Source organism: Indicator indicator, chromosome 39, assembly GCF_027791375.1.
Source record: "Indicator indicator isolate 239-I01 chromosome 39, UM_Iind_1.1, whole genome shotgun sequence".
NCBI lineage: Eukaryota > Metazoa > Chordata > Aves > Piciformes > Indicatoridae > Indicator > Indicator indicator.
Window position 1 is genome coordinate 594,907 of NC_072048.1, and position 18,831 is coordinate 613,737.

At 60.3% G+C, this 18,831-nt stretch overlaps 2 protein-coding genes across 2 annotated transcripts; both read right to left on the bottom strand.

Annotated features, from left to right (window-relative positions):
- On the bottom strand, positions 1-2,139 carry CNP (2',3'-cyclic nucleotide 3' phosphodiesterase). Its single transcript, XM_054396860.1, has 3 exons — positions 1,462-2,139; positions 838-963; positions 1-453 (listed from the first exon to the last, which is right to left on the bottom strand). The coding sequence occupies exons 1-3, from the start codon at positions 2,089-2,091 to the stop codon at positions 1-3; spliced, it is 1,209 nt and encodes a 402-aa protein (XP_054252835.1). The 5' UTR covers positions 2,092-2,139.
- Positions 2,140-5,332: 3,193 nt separating this feature from the next.
- On the bottom strand, positions 5,333-14,401 carry ODAD4 (outer dynein arm docking complex subunit 4). Its single transcript, XM_054396790.1, has 15 exons — positions 14,361-14,401; positions 13,581-13,949; positions 13,315-13,498; positions 13,150-13,260; positions 12,336-12,467; positions 12,037-12,190; positions 10,253-10,314; positions 9,248-9,404; positions 8,150-8,368; positions 7,010-7,217; positions 6,445-6,531; positions 6,023-6,219; positions 5,764-5,864; positions 5,529-5,601; positions 5,333-5,385 (listed from the first exon to the last, which is right to left on the bottom strand). The coding sequence occupies exons 1-15, from the start codon at positions 14,399-14,401 to the stop codon at positions 5,333-5,335; spliced, it is 2,148 nt and encodes a 715-aa protein (XP_054252765.1).
- Between the last annotated feature and the right edge of the window lie 4,430 nt (positions 14,402-18,831).

Consider the following 18,831-nt stretch of genomic DNA (forward strand, 5'->3'; position numbering starts at 1 on the left):
CTAGATGATGGTGCAGGAGCTGAAAGCAGAGCCCCTCTTGTTGGTGCTCTGTGTTGGCACCAGTTTGCCTTTCCCGTAGTACCCTGAGAAGATAGCTCTGACCTCCAGCTTCTTGGCCAGCACCAGCAGCCACATCCCATTATCGAAGTACAGCAGCTTCCCCCCTCCAATCTCCCCCACCTGCTCCCCCTTGTTCCCTGCCTTCTCCAGCTTCACGAACTCCAGCAGGTCGAAGCCAGTCTGCACGGCCTCCACGCCGTTGGCACAGCCCAGGGTGATGTGGGCACGGCTGCCCTTGGGCAGGCTGTCGGTGGGCAGGATCTTGTCGGCATCCCCAGGCCACAGCAGCAGCTGCTGCTCGTTCAGCTCCACTCGAGCACCAACAGTTTTTGTTGTGATGAAGAGAGCAGAGATGGACAGGGTGAAGCCTTTGCCGTAGGAAGCCCTCACAGCCTGGCACAGGAGGGAGAGAGGCCCAGAGGATGGCTTTAGGGGGGCTGCACATGGGGGGAGGGTTTGCGTCCCCAGGCTCCAGGGCTCTTGCTTCGTGACACACCTGAGGTCCTGTGAGCCACGAGACCATGGCCTGGAGCTCCTGACCCTGAGCTGGGGGCTGGTGGCATCTTTTTCCCCTCACAACCCCCAGTTTTTACCTGGTCTGAAAGAATTCAGCTGGAAACTAACTGCCCTGATCCCTCCTGGCTGCAACCAGGCTGCTGGGAGCAGAGGATGGGGGGAGCAGGGGCCTGACAGGGACCAGCCACCATCCCCCAGCTGGGACTGTCACTGCACAGGCTGTGGGGATGCCCTGGGTGCCCTGCCCTGCCCTGCTCTCACCTCCTGCTGCATGTACTCCTCGGCGCCCGCGGCCTTGCCGAACTCGCTGTACTTGGTGGTGCAGTGCAGGACCCCGGGAGGCCTCTTCACGAAGTAGCTGGTGAGGTCGATTTTGATTTTGGGGTCCTCGATGGCAGAGGCGACTGCAAGGACAGGCAGGCAGGGAGGCTGTCAGCAAACCACTCCCCAGGGTCATCCCCTGAGCCCAGCCCCAGCTCTGCTCTCTTCCCCAGCCTGGCCCTCAGTTTTCATCTCTCAGAGCCAAAGGGAAATCAGAGCTCTCCTTCCACCCAGGTTGACAGAACACAGAAGCCTCTATGCAGCTCTGGGGCTCAGCTGTACCCCAGTGCAGGAGGGGATGAGGTGGCTCAGTTCTTCCCTTCCCCCTGACCCACCCAGGGGAGCTCAGCCTCCTGCTGCTGGCCAAACTCAGCTCCCTGCAGACAGAGCTGAGGAAAAAGGGCAGGGGGAGGGTTGTTAGTTTGTTTTCACTGCCAGCAGCTCCTCCACAGCTGTGGGGAACAGGTCAGGAGCTTTGAACAGCTCCTCATTACTAACTTTATCCAGAGATTCACCAGAGGAGCTGATGCTAACAGCTCAGCCCCAGAGCAAGAGCCTGAGGACATCTCCATACATACAATATTTGCTCTCCTTCTTGAAGGCCTTGAGGCTGCCCAGCTCATCCAGGAAGGCCTGGCCAGCCTTCCGCAGGATCTCTGAGCTCCTCTTGCTCAAGAACCACCCGAAATACATGGGCAGGAATTCCTTCTCCAGGCTGGGCTTCATCTTCTTCAGCTCCTCGGCTGACAGCTTCCACTGGTTCTTCTCTTTCAGCTGGGAGCAATCCACCCTCCAGGGGGTCTTGGGCTCGGCGAAGATGACCTTGTACCGGTACTTGTCGGCGATGTCGAAGAGCTGCTCCAGCCGCTCCCGTTCGTGGTGGCTGTCGTCCAGCACGATGATGCTCACCTCCCGCTTGCAGTACTCCACCAGGTCCTCGTCCACCTTGGAGTACTCCTCAGGGAGGCTGCTCCTGACCACAGGAGTGATTTTGTAGCTGTCGACCGAGATGACCTTGCAGGCATCTTTGTACCGATCTTGGATGGCCTGGGCGAGGGTGGACTTCCCACTGCCGGGCAGCCCCCGGAGGATGAAGAAGGTTTTGGATTCCTTGATGGTGGAGATGGTGTCCTCATCGTCCAGGAAGGGGAACTGCAGGCTCTCAGGCCTCTCCTTGGTGGCCTGAGCAGACATTTTCCTAAAGATCTTGGGCAGGAATGGGTGACTCTTCTTGGAGAAGCCTCTGTTCTGCAATGCAAGGAGAAAGCCTCTTGCAGGCTGGCAGCCCCCAGAGCCCTGCGGCGCAACCCACAGCATCAGGACCTGTTCCCCGGCCTCAGCTGCCCTGCTCGGCTTAAACCACCTCCCAACCCCCCCGCGGGTGCCACGGCAGGGACCTGTGCCCTGTGCCAGCACCCTGGGCACCAGCTGCGGGGGTCTGACCTGCGGAGCTGTGGCTGCAGCAGGCTCCAGCCGCGGTGCTGCCTGACCAGGAAGAGGAAGTTTTACCACCACGTGGTAGCAGCTCAGAGGCAGCCAAGCTCCAGCCGGGGCAGGGCCCCTCCAGTGCCAAATTTATTTCTAAGCCCTTGCGGCTTCCAGCTGAGCAGCCTGCAGCGTGCTGCGGGGAACTCCGCCTGCAACGGGAAACCCCAGTGCCCGCAGGCTGGCAGCTGCTGCCACCTCCTCTCCAGCTCAATACAAACGGCCGCAGAGGGCTTTGGAGCTGCCCCTCGATCCTCCATCCCCCCAGGACGCTGCCCCTCGATCCTCCATCCCCCCAGGACGCTGCCCCTCTCCGTGCTCCAGCACCCCAGCCCCTCGGAGCGCAGATTTGGGCTCCTCCTGTGATGAAGAGACCTAAAACGGTTTCTGGGAAGCACAAAGCCCTGCGGCAGGTGCGAGCGGAACACGAAAGTGAAAGCAGCCCTGCAGGGAGCTCCTGGGAGCTGGCGCCGGCGCTGCCTCCTCCTCAGTAGCTGGCCTTACTGGAATCCCAGGTTGATTCCCAGCAGGGTCTGGGAAAACACGGGGCTAGGAGGAGGATTTCTCCAGCTGTGCAAGCTTCAAACGGCATCCCGGGGGCAGCTGCTGGGTTTGGGGTCAGTTGGGTGACCTTTCCCCTGTCCCTCCCCAGCTGCCTCCTGGCCCAGCCCTGCACAGGCAGTACCCAGCGCTGTGCCCTCGGCCGCTGCAGTGATGCGGGAGGAGACAGTTTGGCTTTGGTGACAAAAATCGAGGGGTCCACGACACGTCAGAGAAATTCACTTTCCTGTTTGCCGGGCGAAGCTGCTGTAAACCCCAACTCCTGCATCTGGTTAACTTTCCCCTCTCGTTCCAGAATGAGATGGGTTCTGGTTCCTGGGACCCGGCTCCCACCACTTCCAGATGTGCTGTGCCAGCTGCTGTGCCACCCTCCGGGACAGCCCCGAGCACCACGGTGCCTGCTCCCCAGACTGCTGGAACCAACCAGCCCCTGAGAAGAGCGAGGTTCACCCAGCTCCCTGGGACCCCTCCGTCGCCTTCCCCATAGATTTGGGGCTCCAAAAGCTGATGCTCCTCACAGGGTGTCTCCGGTGTGCATGGGGGGCTGTTTGGGCAGTGCTGGGCCAGGCTGGCATCGCTGCGGCCGAACCCCCTGTGCTGGGCGAGGGCTGGGGCTGCGGTGGGTATTTTGCTGAGAGCAGCTGCTGGCGCTGGCGGGACTGAGGCTGCTTTTCTGAGGCGCAAACAAAAGAACAATCATGGAAAACACCCCCCGGGGCCATTGTTCGGCAGCCAGCTCGGAGCATAATGGAAGCCTTCATGGGACGGAGCCACGTAGAGCCAGGCTGGACAATGGCCCCACACAGCTCCGCGGCGCTGGGCTCCGGGCTCCGGGAAGGACAATCCCGCATTGAACCTGCGCCCCCGGCCCGGCCCTCCCTGCCGGCCCCACAAAGCTGCCGCTTGTCTCCGGGCTCCCCGTGGGACCGGGGCTCGCGTGGAGGGCGCGATGGGTACCGGACGGGGTCGTGTCCCGGGGGAGGCGCTGAGACTCCGCCGGGACTCCGGGGCCAGGACCGTTCCCGGCTGCAGCCTCGCGACGCCCGGACCCGGCGCCCACGTGTCGGCGACGCCGCCGGCGCTTCGTCCCCTCCGGGAAGGGTCCCTGTCCCGGTCCCGCTCGCTGCGCACCCCCGGCCCCACTTACCATGGTGAGGGCAGCGGCTCCGAGGCGGCCGCTGGTGAGGAGCGGGGAAGCGGCTCTGGGGCGGGCTTGGCCGCAGCCCCTTTCATAGAACAGGGCCCCCCCTTCCCGCCACCGTAGGCTCCGCCCGCGGCCGCGCAGGCGCGGAGAGGCCCGGGGGTTACCGGGAGGGAGCGGGGGGCCGAGCCATGCCCTCCCCCGGCGGGGTGAGGGGGTGCTCGAAGCCTCGGTCCCCCCAGCCCGTTCCGTTCCCGTTACCCACGAAGGGACAGCGGAGCCGGTACAAGAGGCAGCGCGGGCAGATGCGCGGTACCGGCGCAGGTGCGAGGCAGCGGCTGCCCGGGGACGCCCGGGAAAGGCTCTTGTTTGCCAACCGAGCGCAGAACAACACTCGCGGGCGCACCCCATCTCCGCCGGTGCTGCTCCGCGTCTACCGCCTCCTCCTCCGGCTCCCTTGCCTCCCACCCTCCCTATCGGCTCCCGGTTCCCCTGTCCAGCTCCTGGCATCTTCTCGGTGCTTTGCATCCCCCCGGCTCTTTCGGCGTTGCTCCCTTTCCCCTCTTTCCCTGCCCTTCTCCGAGCTGTCATCTTTTCTGCTTTCCCTTCTGGAATCATAACCTGGGGAGGAAAATACGAATTTAAGCCCCGTTCCAGCAGAGACAGATCAGGGCACAAGAAAACAGCCTCCTGGCACCCCCGCCACAGCCAAGAGCTTCCAGCTCCCCTCTGCTTCCTCGGGACAGAGTCAGGGCATGGTCTGGGCTGGAAGGGACCTTCAGAGGTGAGGTCATCTGGTCCATGTTCTGTCCCTCGGGACTCGGCTGCCGTCGGTGTGAGGTGCTGAGCTGCACAGCACGGCCGCCTTGCCCGGACTCACCGCCCCAGCCCCGGCCGGGCACGGCCACCGCGGGGCCGTGCTGTCACCTCCTGCCCGGGCACCGCGGGGCCGTGCTGCCACCTTGTGCTCAGGCTCCGCATCGCGGCCAGGGCCGCAGCCAGCGCTGGTTCAGCACCCGGAAGAGCTCCGCGCTGCGCCGGCTCTGACGGCAGCTGATGCTCGGAGGCCCCAGCGCTGCCGAGCCCCTTAGTGCCCCTTCCTTGCCCTTCGTTCACAGTCACTTGGACACTGGGCCTGTCCTGGACCACTGCACCCTGGGCACTAGGGCTGCACTCTCAGGTGGCTGCACTGAGGAGGGGCCCAGGCTCCTGGCTGGCATCCCTGACTCTGCTTCCCACCAGCTGAGATTAAACCTTCACATCCACAATCTGCAGCTGCAGCTTCACATCGAAGTCATCTCCTGTGTGCTGGCACAGGGCAGGCAGCATGGGCCAGGCACTGGACACCTGCTCCCTGGGCAGGGGATGCTTTGTCCCCATGCCCCTGCTTGAGCTCCAGGAAGGGGTTTTACACCCCGGGGTACAGGGGTGCAGTGACAGCTACCTGTGTACCAGTTAAAGGTCATTTCTTCTCCCTCGTTCAGCTCCACGAAGCTTTTGCTCACCTCATCCAAGGCCTGCAATCAAGCAGGGTGGTTACTGAAAGCTCCAGCTGTGCAGCTGCCTCTTTCCCTCCAGTCTCTGCTGTCATTCTGGGTCCATTCCACCCTCCCCATGGTGATTCCTCCCCACTCACATCCCTTAGCCAACACCTCCTCCCTTGAAGGCTTCACACTCACAGTGGTGATGGCCTTCTGAGCAGCTTCGTTGCCAGTCAGCTTTGCCTTCTCAAGAGCTCTCTCAAAGGTCAGGATGGCAGCCCAGTGGTCCTCTAATTTCACTGGGACAGAGGAGAAGGTAGATTTTGATGATGGTAATCAAGTAAGTATCTAAGGAGAGGCTTTGTTCTGAAGTCACTTTGGCTGCAGGGTCACTGTGATGTTTACTGGAGGACCCTGACCAGCCAGGCTCTCCCCAGCCCTGTCCTGACTCCTCTACCTTGTGCTTCTGCCACCAGCACAGTGGCATGGAGCTGCCACTTGACATCTCCCTCTTCCTCTGCTGCCTGCAGGGACTTCTCTCCATAGCCTTTGGCTGCTTCAGCTTTGTTCAGCTGGAGGTAGCATCGGCCGAGCTCATGGAACAGCCAAGCCTTCTCCAGGCTGCATTTGGCCATTGGGATTTTCTTCTCCCAGCTGCAAGCAGAAGGTGAGGAAGGCAGGCAGTTGCCAGCTGTGCCAGTTACAATTTCAGCCACTGGTTCTATAACCCAAGGGTTCCAGGGGCTGTTGGCATGAAAAACTTCACAGCCCCCCTCACTTTGTCCAGTTTGTTTCCTTCCCCTTGTGACTAAACAAAGCAAAGAGACCACATTTGAGCCAAACCAGCCCTGTGCCTCTGCTGCTCCTCACTGTACCTACGTGGCAATGGCCTGCTGGAATCTGCCAGTCCTGGCATAAACTCTGCCAACGTTGTCGAGGGCTCTGGACACAGCCTCGGGCAGCTTGCTGTGTGGAGGAGAGAGAGAAAGAAGTCACTGAGCAGCGTGGCTCTGCTCTGAGCCTGCCCCAGCCCCCTGCTGGCTCTGCTGCTCAGCCTCGCTTCAGCGTGGGGAGAGGTGGAGGGAAGGAACCTCTCAGCCGGCTCTCGTGGTTTGAATGTAAGAGACAAAACTTGAGCCGTGCAGAGCCTGAGCTTCCTGAGGAGGGAGCCCACGGCCGAGGCTGAAGCGCTGGGACTGGGACCTGTGTTCCCTTTTGCTTCAGCAGAGAAGCAGCTGTGCCTCATGCTCTAGGTGCTGTCAGATCTGTTTTGGGCTCCCAACACTGTGCAGAGAACTGATCACTAAGGACAGGAAGCTTGGGCAGGAGCTGACTGCTTTGCCCTGCTGAAGCTCCAGCTGGGAATTACAATCTCACCTGAGGCTGAAGCATCCCAACATGTCCTTTCCTCTTTCCCACCCCATCCAAGCCTCTCAGCACTTACTTCTCCTTGGCACACTTCAGATCCATCTGGTGGCTCTGCAGAGCTGCCTCCACCTGGCCCATCTCCAGCTGGGCACTGCCCATGCAGCTGTGGAGGCTTCCGATCAGCTCAGCCTTGTTGGGCACCTCCTGCTCCGGCCACCTCTGCACTGTCCTCAGCACACACTCAGCTTTCTGGCAGCTTTCTCCTGGGGAGCCCCCAGCCAGCACTAGAGACAAGGAGGGGAGCTCAGCACAGGTGTGTGGATGTGGTGATACTGGGGAGGGAAAGCTAAGTTGTGTAAGCCCCAGCCACAGCCTGGCAGAGGTCAGCTCCCAATCCTTCACACGTCTCCTACACTCCTGCCTCCAATCTCCAGGAAATGTGCCCTTGGGAGGTGGCACCTCTGACCCTGCTGCCACTGCTGGAAATCTCTTTCATCAGAGCAGGTAAGGGGAAAGGACTCTGGTCACAGCCTGCTCTAGCTGAGGAGACACAAAGGATGTGAGCATTGTGGGGAGGTTTTGAAAGCTCTCAGTGACTGCAGCAGGGCAGCCTGGGCTTGGCCATGAGGTTCCAGCACAGTGCTGAGGCTGTCACCTCCTAACTGAGCTCCTTGTGAGCTCCTTGTGCCCATGGGCCATGGGAATTGGGCTGTGGGACGTTTCTGACTCCTCACCCTGCTGCTGCAGCATCAAAGAGCTGAACTGCAGCAGCTACCAAAGGCTTTTCCCTGGGTTCTAAGCATGTAGCAGAAGGAGAGGCACCAGAAGTGGATTGCTCCTTGCTTCCACAGAACTGCTGCCCAGCTTCTTCAGCTCCCTGCCATGGTGCCTGAGCTGTGGCCATGGCTAACAGCTTCTGGTGACCAGACCAGAGGGATCTGCTGCATGCAGCAGTGGCCTGTCTGGCTTTGATATCTAAGTGGTGTCCTGAAAACCACTCAGCAGGGCCTCAAGTGCAGAAAAAGCTGAGCAGGCCATGTGCTGGGTGGTGTGGCTAAGGAAGTGCTGAAGAACACAGGACCAAGGCCTCCCCAGCCCTCCCTGCTGGCCTTCGCTCACACCTGAGCTGCCTCTGCTCTTCTGCTCTGGAATCACTGCAGCAGATAACTGCAGGTGCCAGTCCCCATCCCTTACTGCTCCCAGCCAGGACACCTACACATGTTGATGTCCTCCATGGTCTTTGCCAGGTATCTGCCAACCTCTGACTGCTTCCTCCTGCTGCGTCGTGCCCAGCCCTGCTGCCTGCGCTCCCGCAGCCGCGCATAGATTGGCTTCTGCTGCTGCCAGAACTCGCTGCGGGCCTCCAGGTAGGAGATGCCACCCTGCACCAGCTCTGCCACTTTCAACCCCTGCCTTGTGCTGCTCTCCATCAGATCTGAAAGCAAGGCAGCAGAAGCCAGGCTGTGTTAATGTGTGCCCAGGGTGCCAGGGTGCTATGGGGAAGCTGCGGCGCAGGGAGGGAGGGTTGTGAGTGGCACCAGGGAGCTGCTCAGGGCTGGACTGAGAGGAGGGAAGCTACTGTCACCCACTGGGTGTTTCCCTGAGCTGGAGCTGCTGTGCTCAGCCCCTCCAGCTGCTGTCTTCTCTGCTGACAAGGGCCAAGAAGGGGCTTAGCTCATAGGGGCAGTGGTGAGAAGCAATCAGCCATCCCCTGTGGGAGGTCTGTGCTGGAGCGACTCTGTGCAGGGCTGGGGGTTGACTGCAAGGCAGGGAAGAAGAGAGGTTTGTGTGCCTGGCAACCAGAGAGCCCACACATGATTAATACCCCCATGAGTGGGCTGAATCCTTAATTGCTGCTCAATGACTGGGCAAAGAGTTCCCCAGAAAAGGGACTGAGGGGACCTCACCCTCCTGCCTAGCTCCAGAGGGAGCTCTGCAGCTTGACCCTAGCAGCCACAAAGGAAACCACAAAGCAGTTACAGCCTCTTGGGCAACACTTCCCTCCTCATGCCAGTGCCAATGGGGCTGAGCACTGTGACAGAGGCTGAGTCCTTGGCAAGGATTCTGCTTCTGATTTCACCAGCACAGATTGCTCTGAGCTGATTTTGTCTCTTATCAGAGCCTGGCACTGGACAGGGAAGGAAATGTGCTCAGTCCTGGATATTGGATCTGGCTACAAAACCACCTGGGCCTCTCTCAGGACCACCACAAGCACCATGTGCTGTGTGAGCTTTGATAGCTGTGAGGAAGAGCAGACTCAGGGGGGTAAAAGAAGAAGGAAAAGAAGTTTGAGTTAAATGCAATGGAGAAAAACCTTTGTCCTTGAGCAGCTCTTCCAGGTAGGTCTTGTCTGCATAGAGCTCCCCAAGGAGCTGTCGCTCTGCTCTTGGGTTCCTCACAGGCTTTTGTTTCTTTGCCCATTTTTGATCCTTGGACAGTTTGATCTGGGGTTTCTGATTTGCTTTTTTGCTCTACAGCAAGGAAAAATAGAGGAAGTTTGGGGGGGATTAGTGGGGAGCCCAAGAATTAGCTGAATTCTGCTCACACTCCACGTGAGCAAACTTATCCCTTCCAGGGAAGCACAGAGCCAGGCTCTCACCAACTCCTTGGTCATGAGCCACTGAAATTTTGCACCCAGCTGTGCTCCCTTGTGCCCAAGAACTGGAGAGGGCATTGCAGTAAGAGCAAGAATTAGTTCTGCCCAGTGAAGGGCTGTGGGCAAGGCAGGTCCCACAGGCAGGGCTCCTGCCAGGGCCTTGCTGAAGTGCCACACTCAAAATCCCAATAATTAGTGCTAATTATTTTTATCACCAAGCAACTCTTAACTGCAGCTGCAGGAGCAAGGAGCAGCCTCTGTGCTGCCCTCCCAGAAGTGTGGCCTGTCCTGGAGAATTGAGGCAGCCCTGCAGTGGGAGCCCCCCAAAGTGAAGCAATCAGGAAAGTGCCCATCAAAACTGTGACCCTTAGCCAAAGGGGAAAGCAAAGCAAATATTGGAGATAAAAGTCCCCTGGCTCTGACCTCGGGGCTGTTACTGATTAGCCTTTGGTGGGCCACCAGCAACAGCCACCAGAAAGGGGCTGGGAGAGAGCTCAGCCTTGGCTTTGCTCCTGGTTGCCTTTCCCAACCCTTCTGCCTTCTCCTGCCAGTTTTGAGCAGCTTGAGCCAAATGCACTCAATCAGCCCCCTGGGAAGGGGCCAGCCTGTGTCCTGTGCTCAGAAGGCACTCTCTGGACCTGCCCTGCCCACGTCCATGGTGCTGCAGAGGATGCTGCAGAAAGTGTCAGCCCCACACCGACTCCAGCTGGCTGCAGGCCCTACCTCTGCCTGCCTGCTGACGAAGCACAGCTCCTCCGTGCACTGCAGCCTCACCGAGGATGGACCTGCAGGCATCAGAAAATCCTCATCAGAGCTCAGCCACAGCAGTGCAGAGCCTTCAGGAATCACCACCACCATGAGTGTGCCCAGCCCATCATGTTCTGTAGGCATAAAGCCTTCTGCCAACCCTTCCCATCAGCTGTCTGGGTGTGCTGGGAACTCAGCTCGGCCCTGCTGCTCCTCTCAGGGCCTCAATCAGCACTGCACAGGGCTCCAGGGGCTCCCAGCAGCCTGCTTCTCCTGCAGAGATGTGCTGCATCCTGCGTGTAACAGAGGAAGGAAGGGACCACAGCAAGCTCTGAGCACAGGGATCTGCAGCAAGCCACAGAACTACTGCAGAGGGTTTGTGCCCTGGCACCAGGGCACAGCTCCCATTTCATCCTCACTCTGCCATCCAGTTCTACACTCTGGCAGTGGAGGTGAGGATGAAAAGCAGCTCTTTGTTCTGGCCTGGGCAGAAGGGAGGAGGAAAGGAGTTTCACATGCTCTGTGGAAGGGTTTTTCTTCAGCAGGGCAGCTGGACCAGGATCAGTGATGTGAGTGCCATGGGAGGCTGGGGGTTGGGGATCTGCCAAGCAAAGCAGTCTCAGTAAAGAAGCTCTGTGGACCTGTCCTGGTAAGGTGTCAACATTCCCCAGCTGTTTAAAGGTCTGGATCTAACTCGAACCTGTTTCTCTGCTTCTTTCCCCCTGCATCTAGGAGGTATGGCTTGATTTTAAAGTCTTTTTGGTTTTCAGTCTGTTCCTTTGCCTACAGCCCAGGTGCTGGAATGCCACAGAGGCCACGGGCAGAGCAGGCATAGAGCTGCTCCAGCTGAGAGGTGTGAAGGTGTTGAGGCAGCAGTGGCAGAGGAAAGCATCAGCGATGGAGGGAAGTGAGTTGGACTGGGAAACTTTCCCTGGTTTTTAAACATCCCACAGGAAAGAGTTTCAAGCTCCCCACACAGCTGGGACGTGGCAGGCTGTGGCACGGGGGGTGGACTGGGATTTGGAAAGCGATTTCAGGCAGAGCAGAGGCAGTTGGCTATCAGCAGGATCAGGGCCTGGGTGTGCCCTGGCTGAGCTGTGGGAGCCACCTGAGCAGGCTGGAACCAGCCCAGCAGGTTTCACAGCAGCCAGCCAGGCCCCTGTTGCTCTGGGCATGTGTTGCAGGTGGCAGCCCCAGTGGAGCAGTGTCCCTGTGCCCCAGAGCATGTCCTGTGCCTGCCTGCTGGGCTTTCAGAGGCCAGACAAGTTCTCTGTTAGCTTTGGCCATCCCCAGGGCCTTGGCCTTTCCTGCCTCCTGCCAGGGGCTGAGCCAGGGGTGATGAAAGCAGAGCTGCCCTGCCATGGGCACTGGCACTGCCCTTATGCAAGGCACATGGAGGGAAGCTGGGCTGGTGGCTGGGCTCAGGCAGCAGGGAAAACCTTAAACAGGATGAATATCTTAGTGGGGCTGTGAGGAGTGAGCTGCTCTGCCCTGTGCTAACAGAGACTTTCCATTGGTGTCAATTTGGGTGCAGAGCTGCAGCTGTCAGGGTACCAGTGGGGCAAACAGCCAAAAAAAGGGAAAAAATAGAGAGGCTTGGCACTTTCTGGTGCTTCCTGCTTTCATCTGAGAGGGGCACTGGGGGCACGAATCCAGCAGCAAAGAGCCTCTTGTTGCAGGGTCCTCAGGCCACTTGTTGAGCCAACATGCCCTCAGCTGTCCCCTGAACAGCTCCTGGGGACACAAAGGACACTTCTTACTTCCAATACAGTTGACAATGGCCTCCTGGGCTTTCTTGATGCCCAGAGAGAACTTCTGCAGGTCTGGATGCAGTCTGTGGCCTCGGTGGTAAAAGACCAAAGCAAACTCAAAGTCCCCCATGGTGTACAGGGCTTCAGCTTTCTGGTAAAGTCCCTGAAATGACATTTGGGGGAGGAAAAAAGGAATGAAAAAGAGGGAAAATACACAACACTGCCTTCCAGCCCCTGCCTGGGGTTCACAAAGAGCTGTTCCTGGCCTCTCCCCCACCCGCTGGCTCTCACCACTTTGTACTGGTTACCTTGGAGAATGTTTTGTCACTTTGGAGAGAAGCTTCAGCATCTTTCAGGGCATTTTCAGTGTTTCCAAGCCTCAGGTAGCATTTTGAGCGGTCAACCAGACAGTGCTTGTCTGCTGGCCTCAGCTTCAGAGCCTGCAAGGCAGCAGCCAGGGACAGGTCATTGCTGGCTCAGCAGCACCTCTCCAGCAGCCCCAGCAGCACCTCTCCAGCAGCCCCAGCAGCACCTCGCCAGCTGCCCCAGCAGCACCTCTCCAGCTGCCCCAGCAGCACCTCTCCAGCTGCCCCAGCAGCACCTCTCCAGCAGCCCCAGCAGCACCTCTCCAGCAGCCCCAGCAGCACCTCTCCAGCAGCCCCAGCAGCACCTCTCCAGCTGCCCCAGCAGCACCTCTCCAGCAGCCCCAGCAGCACCTCTCCAGCAGCCCCTGTCTTTGGTGGAACCTGCTCTGCCCAGCCTGGCTCTCCATGTTGGATGAGGACAAGCCCAGCCTGTTCACCGCAGATTTGCGCTCTCCTTGCTGCTCCCCTTGCCCTGCTGCAGTCCCCCCGCTCCCACCCCGTCCTCCTGCAGCACTCTGTCAGCACTACCCTCACAACCCCCCGACCTGTCCCGCCTCTGCCACCTCCCCTCACGGTGTCACTTGCTTCCACATCCCCCTTCCCTTCGTGCCACCTCCCTCCCAGCCACCCCTGCGTGATCCAGGTCCACCGACACCCACGAACCGCCGCGACTGCCATCTTCGGGTGCCACCTCTCGCCTCCGGGCACTCTCAGTGCCCGCACTGCAGCCCTCCCCGCTCCCGCCCGGGCCGCTCACGTTGTTGAAGCAGGCCAGGGCCTTGCTGTGCTCGTTTCGCCGGGCCAGCAGTGTCCCCTCGGTCATGAAGCTGGGGAAGGTGCCGGCCGGCACCTTCTCCTCCTCCTCCTCCTCCTCCTCCATCACGGCCGCCGCCGCCGTCGCCTGGCAACCGCTGCCGGGCACCGACAACTTCCGGCGGTAGCCCCCTGCCCCGGCAGTGACGTCCTGACGGCGCGCCCGGGAGAGGTTCCCATCGCGGTGCTTCCCGTGCTGTCGCTGCTGTGTCCTCCGCGCGGCGGTTTCGGGTTGCAGCCCCTCCACGAAGCCCTCCGGGTTGCCAACGAGGCGGCGCGGCCGGAGCTCGCTTCTTAGGGGCAGAGAGCCGTGGACGCAGGCCAGTGTCCCCGGTTCCTATCCCCTTTTGCCACCCCCGGGGCCCACCTCCGCGCTGGGTCTCTGCGGGGCGCGGTGGGGAAGCCCCGGCGAGCAGGTCACGACGAGTCTGCACAAGCAGGGGCCGGTCAAAGGTGCGGGATAAATAGGACACGCGTGGGTGGCTATGGGGGTTCTCCGCCAAATCGTGAGCAGGCTCTGAGTAAAGCCCCGTCGGGGCTCCCAGCGTCTCACGCTTCGTCTCGACCCCACCGACCGAGCATCCGGTGCCCGCGGTGGGTGGGTTTAGAGCCGCGTTCCCAGAGCCGTGCGCTGAGGGCTTGGCCAAGAGCAGGGTTCGGGGGCTGTCGGTGAAATCTCTCTGCAAGATGAGTGCTGTGAGTGCCCGGTTGCTGCTGAGCTCGGGCTGAGCTGGTTCCTCTGCTCTGGCAGCTCAGGAGCCCGTGAGGGGTCACCGAGGCAGCCCATGGCTGCTCCCTGCCGCTGGAATTGGGATGGTCCCTGCTTGGTGACTGGTGGTGCCTGTGGTACCAATTTCATCACTGGTGTCCAGCCCTGGACAGACAAGTGATGAATGGGGAATGCTGCTGCTTCTCTCCTGCCAGAGGCTTTAGCCTTGGCATTATTTCAGCCCTGGGTGAGACTCTGCCAAGATTCTCCTTTGAATCCATTTGTTCTGCCAGGTGACTCAGGGTGGGAATGACGTCTCTGTCCTGCTCTGAGCCGTAACCAATTTAACCTCATCATGGGGGAGATGGGCACTGCCGGTGGGTACTGGAGGCAGCCCAGGGCTGACCAGGCCTGCTCTGGCTCTCTGGCTCCTGGACTGGTGTCACGGCATCCACACAATGTGGTAGAGAGGCAGGGTGTTGAGCATGGGTAGTGAGACAAACACCAGTTGAGGCCTGGAGTGGGAGGCCAGTGTAATACAGCTGTGTCCCCAGGGAGCCTGGCAGAGAATTTCAGTCACTGAGCTTTGGGTGGCAGTTTTCTGTGGATGCCCAGTGGCACCACTGGGTGTGACGCATGCTCCCTGTGTGACAGGCAGGAGTTCTGTGCCTGTGTCTTCCTGTCCCCTTCCATGTAGCAGTTGTTGCACAGAGGTCCTCCAGCCTGGTGACAATGTCTTGTGGGCCACAGCCAAACCTCACTCCGGGACAGGTCACCAGTGCTTGTCAGAGACCTTCCCACTGCTTCCCTTCAGTATCTCAGCCTGCATGAGTCACAGCTCAGAGGTACCAGTGACTGTGTGGTGGTCACCGCTGGCTGTGCTGAGCGTTTCTGGCTGGGGTGGATTTTTCTGGGTGTGGTGATGGTCGTTTCTGTCCCGTTCCTGCTGTCTGCCGGTGACCCACATGGGCTCCGGGCCCTGGCACCGCTCTTCACCGTGGGCCACATCGGGCACCTCGTGCCGTTACAGCATCCCGTGGTTGCTTTTCAGCCAGCCCCGCTGCCAGGCCCGGCGGGTACGGTCACGCAGGACGAGCGAGCTGCCCAGGGCCGAGCGGCGCCAGCGGGAGCAGGTGCAGGCGGTGGAGCGGGGGTGCGGACATGCTCCGGTGAAAACAGCCTCAACGAGGCCCGGAATCCGGCAGAGCCTCCGCTCCCGTCGCGGCCGGCGGGGCTGGTGCCGGGGGTGGTTGCGGGGGTGGGGCGGCAGCGGCCCTTCGTTCCAGGGCTGACGCCAGCGGTGCTGGCCCCAAGCCCTGCCGCGCGGGGGGCGGCGGAGGGGGTAACGGCTGCGGGCGGGTCCGGGGGGCGGGTCTGGGGGGCGGGTGCGCGAGGGCGGAACTACGACTCCCACAAGGCCGCGCAGCCGCGCCCCACCCGCTGCAGCCAATGGGAGTGGGGCGGCCGCTCAGGCAAGGCGGTGTCAGCCAATGGGAGGCCGCAGCGCCGTAGGCCGATGAGGCCACGCCGGCCGCGGCCAACAAAAGGCGGCGGCGGGCGGGGAGCGGCCAGGAACTGGCAGCGCGGCGGAGCGGTCGCTCAGGTGAGTGCTGGGGCGGCGGAGCTCTCTGTTTCTCCCGCTACGAAGCCTGGTTCCGGCTCTGTCTGGCCGTCAGCAGGACTCTTAGGCCGGGACAGAGCAGTGGCGCTGGGAGCGGGGCGAGCAGCGCCTCTGCCGCGCCGGGAGCCGCGGGGAAGGGAGAGGCCAGGCTGCTGCTCGGCGGTCCCAGCCAGCCCGCCACGGGATCAGGGCCGCAGCCCGCGGGCAGCGCCGTGGTCTCGGCCGAGTACCAGGTTTGGAGCTGGGAGCCGGGAGCAGATCGGCGCGGTGCGAGGCTGAGCTAGCGGCCGGGTGCGGGGCACGACCCAAGCCCCGCGCTGCCATCTCCGCCTCCCCTGACCTTGAGGAGAGCACGGCGGCGTTCGGCCGGCCAGCTGAGCGGCGACGGGCGGCCGTGTCCGGGGAGCGAGTCCCGGGAAGTTCTCGGGACACCGTCTGTTTGCGATGGGCACAGCGCAAATATCTAACGAGGGGCCGGGAGAAAGGGCTCGGCCGTGCCAGGAGCACATCCGAGCTCCATCTTGGCCTGACGGTTCCCTTCATCCCTCATCCAGGAGCCCCTTGCCAGCAGCGTGTGCCCTTTTCCAGGGTGGAGATCTCTCCCTGGTGGCTGTGGAGGAAGCAGCACCCCCTGCGCTGGGGTCTCATTCCCAGGGTAACAGGCTCTGTGTGCTTCCCGTGAGCGGCTCTGACACTTCCAGGAGCTGGGAAGTGGCTGGTGGCTTCCATGTCTCTTGTTTGCTACCTGCAAACACCTGCTATTTGTCTTGCAGCTTTGCCAATCCCCTGCCTTATGTAGGGGCTTCTCTTTCCTCTCTGTTAAACCACATCTGCTGTCTGGAGCAGTCTCTAACGTCTGAGAACTTGGGGTGCATCCTGGCTGTGTTCTGTAGGTATCTGGGTTTAGAGCTTGCAGTCTCAGCTCTGCTCTTTGATGCTGTCGTTCAGACCCTGTAGTGTCCTGCACAGGAGGCTCTGTCCCAGGGTGCTGATGTGCTGCTCTCCAGCTCCCAGTGCTCTTCTTGCCACCCACAGCACTGCTTGAAGCAGGATCCCATAGCTGGGCAGCTGCAGCTGGGAAAACTCTGCCCAGTCACACAAGCCAGAGGCTGCACTTCTGCTGTCTGCTTTGCAGGTGATGTGGGGAAGGGTTTAAGGAGTAGACTTGTTAAGGGCCTTCCCCAGGGCTGCAGAATAGGAGGGTCTTTAAAGACAGCATTCCTGACACCCCCGTGCCACTGGGTGCTTACCAGAGCACTTGGAGCCTGGCTGGAGCTTTCTCTTAGCCAGACCTTGCTCTCTTCGCAGCCTGTGCCTGTCCCTGCTGCTGTGTTGTTCGCAGAGGTTCCACATCTGCAGAGCTGCCTGAGCAAATGCCCCCTGCTTGCATCACCCCAGGCAGGTGCCAGGTGTTTTGTAACACAGGATTCAGGTACCCTGACCTGTGAAGCTGGCTGGCAGCTATGGGGCTGCTTCTCTTGAGCCCTCTCTGATGCAAGTGCCCATGTGTGTGCCAGGTGGAAGCTGATGTAGGCTTCATGCTGCTGGTCCTGAGCTGTGTTAATGAATCACCTGGGATGGGGGGGGGGGGGGGGGCAAGGCTGCTCTGCTCTGGGGCTTTGTTGACATAGCTCTTGATGGGGAGAGCAAGAAGTGTTTGCTGGAGAGAAGAGAGAGTCCCTTCCTCCCAGCAGAGCATCACTCAGGGGGTGCTGGAGGGTGCTGCTGGGCTGGGTCTGAGACCCTTCCATGCCTGGAGAGGCTCAGAGTCAGACCTCTGAGCACAGGAAGGGTTTAAAGGCAAATAAAAGCAAACCAAAGCCTTCTGTAGCTGTTCTCACCCTGGCAGAGCAGGCCATGGGGTGCTGGGTGGTGCCACATCTTCCTTTCTCTTTGGGAGCCAGGGAGGCTTCACCTGGGCTCTGCTGGCCAGAAGCCTCTGCCTGGCTCCCCCTCTGTGTGCTCCTTTCAGCCAGTGGTGAGCCCTCTGGGGCAGCTGGCACAGCAAACACAGCAGCAACTCCTGTCTAGTGGCCACCATCACAGCTTTCTCTCTTCTCAAGGCATTCAAGAAGCCTTCTCCAAGCATAGTTCTTTTGTCAGGTGCTGTTGTGAGGCAGTAAGTGGTTCTGAGCCCTTGCAGGCATGCTCCAGCCCCTTTGTCCTGCTCTGGCCTTGCACGGAAGGCTGGAACCCAGCACTTCTGAGCTGGGTGGCTCTGGATGGTGGTAGCAAAGTCTGTGCTGTGTTGCAGGGAGCCTCAGTGGGTTAGAGCCTCAGAAAATGATCATAAATCATCTGTGGGAATTGGTGACGCTTCTAGAAATCACCAGTACTTGCCTCAGTCCCCCAGCTGTCACATCCAGACCAGGAGTGATAGAGCTCTGCCTCTGCTTGAGGAGTGAAGCAGCTTCCAGCACAGGAGTGACCCTTGGGACCTGGGCTGTCTTCAGAGCTGAGCCTGCTCTGAGGCTGCACTGGGGGAAGCCCCTTCTGACCTGACCTGCTCTGTGAGCTGTGAATCCATGGCACATACAGTGGGAAATGCTTTAGGGGGCAGTGAATTGTGCTTCCCTTGGCAAGTCTGGCCAGGAGCCTGCTGTGTGTGCTCCATCCTGCACAGGACAAGGCAGGGACAGCTCAGCAGCATCTGGGGGGCTGGGACAGTGCAGCTACAGCACGGAGCTCACAGAGGGGCAGCAAAGCAGTGCAGGCAGCCAGGGATGTGTTAAGAGGCTGCAGACTTCTCTGCCTCCCCCCTGAATCTTCTGCAGCAGGGGATGCATGACCAGAGCAGGCTGGAAAAGGCTGATGTGACGTGGCCTTGGTGTGTGGTGGTGGCAAGGGTTGGGGCCTGGAGTCATCAGGAAATTGCAGTCCAGCTTCCCCCTGGTGAGTCAGACCCCAGGGTGCTCCGCAGAGGCCATTGCCCTGCAGATGCAGGGAAAGGATCATTTTGGTCTCTGCACCCCCTCTGTGTTCCTTCAGAGCTGCAGCCACCATGGCCCCAGCACTGCTGGTGCTGAGCATGGCTGAAACTGAGATTATCTAGGACAGAAGGGTCCCGTCCTGCCTTCTTCCTGGGAAACTGCAGAGGTTCTGCTGCTCTGCTTGTGTGGTGACCCCAGAGCTGTGTGCAGAGCAGGGGCTGCCAGCCCCTGGAGCCTGCCCTGATTGTCTCTGCTGCTGAGGGACCTACATGAGCACATCCTGCTGGGAACTGCTGATGCCCTGTGGATTCCTCTTCCCTGCTGCTCTTCTGGCTGAGCAGTTCATCAGACTGAAGCAGTTACTGT

Excerpts from the sequence above, each read along its gene's own strand:
- ODAD4 (XM_054396790.1), bottom strand. The coding sequence starts at position 14,401 with ATGCTCAACACCCTGCCTCTCTACCACATTGTGTGGATGCC. Across the intron at positions 13,950-14,360 it reads TACCACATTGTGTGGATGCC|AGCAGAGGAACCAGCTCAGC; the intron begins GTGACACCAGTC and ends CTGAGCTGCCAG. Across the intron at positions 12,191-12,335 it reads GTGACAAAACATTCTCCAAG|GGACTTTACCAGAAAGCTGA; the intron begins GTAACCAGTACA and ends ATGTCATTTCAG.
- CNP (XM_054396860.1), bottom strand. The coding sequence starts at position 2,091 with ATGTCTGCTCAGGCCACCAAGGAGAGGCCTGAGAGCCTGCAGTTCCCC. Across the intron at positions 964-1,461 it reads AATATTGTATGTATGGAGAT|GACCCCAAAATCAAAATCGA; the intron begins GTCCTCAGGCTC and ends TCTGCCATCGAG. Across the intron at positions 454-837 it reads AGGAGTACATGCAGCAGGAG|GCTGTGAGGGCTTCCTACGG; the intron begins GTGAGAGCAGGG and ends CTCCTGTGCCAG.